This window comes from Aethina tumida, chromosome 4, assembly GCF_024364675.1.
Source record: "Aethina tumida isolate Nest 87 chromosome 4, icAetTumi1.1, whole genome shotgun sequence".
In the NCBI taxonomy this organism is placed as follows: domain Eukaryota; kingdom Metazoa; phylum Arthropoda; class Insecta; order Coleoptera; family Nitidulidae; genus Aethina; species Aethina tumida.
The window spans coordinates 8,486,952-8,491,810 of NC_065438.1; the positions used below are offsets into that span (position 1 = coordinate 8,486,952).

Here is a 4,859-nt window from a genome sequence, read left to right on the forward strand (position 1 = left end):
TGTGCAGAAATGATAATTGATTACTAAGAAGATGAACATAATTGCCATATTGGTCAAAAAATTCTGTCTACACGATATATAAAATAGGTAAATAAAACTTTAATGGTAACCCATAAACAATGGCCCAAGGATTCATTAAATATTTCTGTAAGGACATCTTTTTATATGATGAAAAAACTTGAAAACTAAAATTAAAATCATCATAATAATCTTGATGATAACTGACTAAAACAGTGTCGATGAAATCAATGTAAAGCACTTCACATCAAGTTTGTTAAACTAAAAATTTTGATCCTCTTAGTTTTAGAAACTAATTGAATGAATTTATTAATATTTATTTTCGAGTCAGTACTTAATGTAAAAGTTCTATTTAATCTATATATGAGTATGAAAGAATACTTCACATAAAATTATATAAATATTTCTTTGAAGAATTAAAAAAAGAATTAAATTGTACAAAATTTTCTAAATGGACATTAAATGGATTAACTTTTAAATTTAACATTTTTATCTTTTTAATAAGAATCAAAGAAGTAACATAGAAATATGACCAAAATTTGCCTCTACACGAAATATAAAATTTAATGACAGCTCATAAACAATGGTCCAAGGATACATTAAATACTTTTGTAACCACATTTTTTATTTAAAGAAAAAAGTTGAAAGTACAGTTAAAATTATCATTGATCATATTGATAAAAACTGATTAAATGAGTGTCGAAGGAATCAATCTAAACCACTTAACATGAAGTTTGTTAAACTGAAAAATTTGATACTCATTAAATGATTTCTATTAAATGAGTCAGTTCTTAATCTAAAATTTTAATTTCATCGATGTATTCACTTAAAATTATATGATTTTTTTTTAATTTCTTTGAAACAATTATTAAATATAAATTTTAAATTGTATAAAATAATTTCTACCTGATTAAATAGATTTAACTTTTATATTTATAACTAAATTATACATATTGAAACGACTACTTAAATTTACACCTTTTTAATAAAAATCAACATAAAAATATGACCCGAATTTCTGACTACACGAAATACGAAATAGGTACTTAAAATTTTAATGACAACGCATAAACAAGGACTTAAGGATTCATTAAATATTTTTGTAACAACATTTTTTTATTTAATGAAAAAACTTGAAACTGAAGTTAAAATCATCAATAATCTTTATGATAACTGACTTCAGTCAGAATCAATCGAAACTACTTAACGTAGAGTTTGTCAAACAAAAAATTTGATTAGTTTCTGATAAATGAATTTATTATTTTCGAAGTATGAGTACTAATTAAATAATGCTTCACATAAAATTATAATTTCTTTGAAACAATTATTAAAAATAAATTTTAAATTGTAAAAAATAATTTCTAAATTATTAAACGAATTAAGTTTTAAATTTATAATTAAATTATAAATATTTAAACCATTACTTAATTTTACAATTTTTAGCTTATTAATAAGAATCAACATAAAAATTTGACCCGAATTTCTGTGTCTACACGAAATATAAAATTGGTACTTAAAACTTTAATGACAACCCATAACCAATGGCTCAAGGATTCATTAAATAATTTTGAATTTTTATTGAATGAAATTCTTGAAACTATAGTTAAAATCATCATTAATAATCTTTATAGTAACTGACTAAATCACTGTCGAAGGAATCATCAAAACCACTTAACATCAAATTTGGTAAATTAAAAATTTTGAAATTAATGATTAACAAGTTTCTAATAAATGAATTTATTGGTATTTATATTCTGGAGGGGTACTTAATGTAAAATAATGTTTCACATGTTTGTTTTACATAAAATTATAGTTTCTCTGAAGCAATTATTAAAAATAAATTTAGAAAATAATTTCTAAATATTTAAATATTCATTATCAAATTGAATAAACTTTTAAATTTAGTTATAAAAATTGAAAAATTTACAATTTTTAGCTATTTGATAAGAATCATAATACTAATATAAAAATTTGACCCGAAAGCACGTCACTGATTTTTCATAGGTCGTGCGGTTCATAATGATTAGACGTAGACAAGGAAATGAAGATTCGCCTAAAAATCTCAACATGATTATGGTAATAAGAGAGATCTTCCTATTAATCTATCTCGAACAGATATAATCCGCATATATTTTATTTTCAATTTTTTTGTTTTAGTGGGGCACAATCAACATTCTAACTATATATATATTTCGTTGGACGTTTTTTCGAACCGCAGTGCAAACCCAGGAAGTACCCTCACACAACATGTACCTTGCTGGGAATGTAAGATCAGATTATTATTTTGGTGGATCATTGCAAATAATTGTGTAGTGTGTTGTGCAGTTTTTTGTGTACCTTGTGGATATAAAGTGGATTTGTGGATAAAGGAGTATTACATTACAGATTAATTAAAAAAATTGAAGCAATACTCCTTTATTCATTTGGTACTAACATTAAGAAAAATAATAAAATTAACATCTATTAAAGTGACAGTTATTAATTTATGTAGTAGTGCCAAAAAGTTATAACCCTGTTTTATTTTCTAACAATAGTAACAATGTGATAAATAAAATTAACTCCAGTTGTATTATGTCACTTTCAAAATTGAAGGTGATAATCGGAAGAAGGTTTCCTTGAATTTGATCGAGTTTGTGCGTTAACACATATAATATTAAGAAAGGTCTTGTAAGGTCGTTCAATTTAATTACTTAATCTTACAAAACCATTTAATTGTGGCATAGCATACCTTGAATGCAAATTAGGGGGATCAAATTATCAAAAATTATATGTATATACCTAAATCTGTCTGGAATAACATCCTTTTTTTTATTATAATTGTTGGGATGGATTAAAAATACTTTAATTAACGGTTACTATAATCTGGTTTTTATAGCAGTAAATTGGAGGAGAAATATCTTGTCAAATTGGATGCAAAAAAACCTGTAAAAACCAGAATGAATTTATGAAACTTTCGAATTTTGCACTACACATAATTAAAACTGTTTTATAATTATTTTTTATAATGCATTTAATAAAAAATATTTCAGATAATTTTCGTCTGCTTGTCGAGTCTTGCAGTAGCCTTGGAAGATCCAAGGAATGCTCAAGTAAGGAGTTACGACTTTCAAAACGATGGAACTGGTCCCTATAAATTTAGGTTGGTATTAGACTTAAAAAATTTAAGAATGAATGCTCCATCTATTTAGAAATAGCAATACTAAACGCCTACAGAAATCTGTGCCAATTTACTCATAACTGTACATTGTATTGCTTATGACAATATCAATAAATGTAAATAACTCAATTAATCTATAGGATTTTAATTGGATCATATGAAATATTTAACGGATGGTCTAAAAAATATTAAACACTGTTATATTTGTAATCAACTAATTAATCCTTTCACTTTTATTAACGGTTAACGTTAGAAAAATATATAAAAGAATTTGTTCAAACGGTAAAGTTAGATATTAATATTATTTAAATAGTTTTTATTGATGAAGAAAAAATGTGCTTTAGATCTCATGAGATTAATGAGGCAAATATTGAATAAGATGATGGTTGCCTTGAAAAAGGAAGAAAATTAGTTTGATCCCATTTCCCAATGTATATTACATATACAAATTTAAATCCAACTAATCACCTTATATAATATATCTGTTTGGAAACGTAAATGACTGTTGAAAAGTGTTAAATTCAACTAATTGAAACAATTTACTTTTTTATATTGATGCTAATTTACGGTGTCCCATTGTGGTGAGGATGAAAAGAATTAAACAATGTTGAATCAGCGTTAATAACTTGGCTTCAGGTCATGTCTTTAAAGGCAAGAGAGATTAGTGACGGGAATACCTAATTATTCAAATTATATAATTTACGTATTGTGCATTTCAAAAACAATAAATACTTTATGTCAAAATGTGCACTAATCGATACAATAGATCAGTCAATCAGTAAACAATTAATCATCATTAACAATCCATTTCAGTTTTGAGACAAGCGACGGAACGAAACGGGAGGAAGAAGGAAGTCTAGTTCATCCAAACACCGACCATGCGGCCGTAGTTGTCAGAGGTTCATTTTCGTACTTCGGACCAGACGGCGTCGAATATAAGGTCAAATACACGGCGGATGAAAATGGATTCCATCCCGAGGGTGATCACTTCAAAGTACCACCGTTCGTGCCGTGGATTCACCACCACCACCACGACGACGAACAACCCATCGTGACAGGCGAAAGGATCCTGGACGCCTACCAGACACCGCAGCCGGAGAAACAGGTCTACCCCAATCAGGTGCAAAGTGTCACACCCACGGCTTACAGTTATTCGCCACCCTTGCAGAGCACCACTTTCCCTCCGTTGCCCGTTAAGCAAACGAACAGCTTCCCCAGTTCCGCCTTCGACAACACCAGACCTAGTAACCCACCTTTCGCAGCTAGTAGCACCTACAGTTATCCTCCTTTGGGGGCTCAAACCACGTACGGGTCGACTCTTCCAGACAACACTTACTTGACCACCCCCAAGCCACTTTTCCAGGAGTCCCCGTCGTCTCCATCCGCTTACCTACCCTCAACACCAAGTCCTAAACCGGTTGCTTTCGTACCGGAAAACATCGAGAAGGGTAGAGAACTAGCTAGGAACAATGAGGAAATTAAATCTGTTTTTGAGAATGCACAAAACAATATATATTTGCCAAGCTCCACTCCAAAATCAGTTGAGATCACTTTGCATTCTGTTAACCCCTTGGGTACTGAAGTGAATCACTTGTAGGTTTAGTTATTATTATTGTATATAGAGTTTGTACTGTTGTTAAGTTGTTTAAAGTTTATCTATTTTTTTATAAATAAAACTATTTTT

The 4,859-nt window shown here is 28.8% G+C and overlaps 1 protein-coding gene across 1 annotated transcript; it reads left to right on the forward strand.

Moving 5' to 3' along the window:
- The first annotated feature begins 2,243 nt into the window (after positions 1-2,243).
- On the forward strand, positions 2,244-4,859 carry LOC109604645 (pupal cuticle protein-like). The gene is made up of 3 exons (XM_020021171.2): positions 2,244-2,283; positions 3,048-3,157; positions 3,989-4,859. Exons 1-3 carry the CDS (start codon positions 2,266-2,268, stop codon positions 4,770-4,772), a joined length of 912 nt encoding a protein of 303 aa, XP_019876730.2. The 5' UTR covers positions 2,244-2,265; the 3' UTR covers positions 4,773-4,859.

Excerpts from the sequence above, each read along its gene's own strand:
- LOC109604645 (XM_020021171.2), top strand. Across the intron at positions 3,158-3,988 it reads ACTGGTCCCTATAAATTTAG|TTTTGAGACAAGCGACGGAA; the intron begins GTTGGTATTAGA and ends AATCCATTTCAG.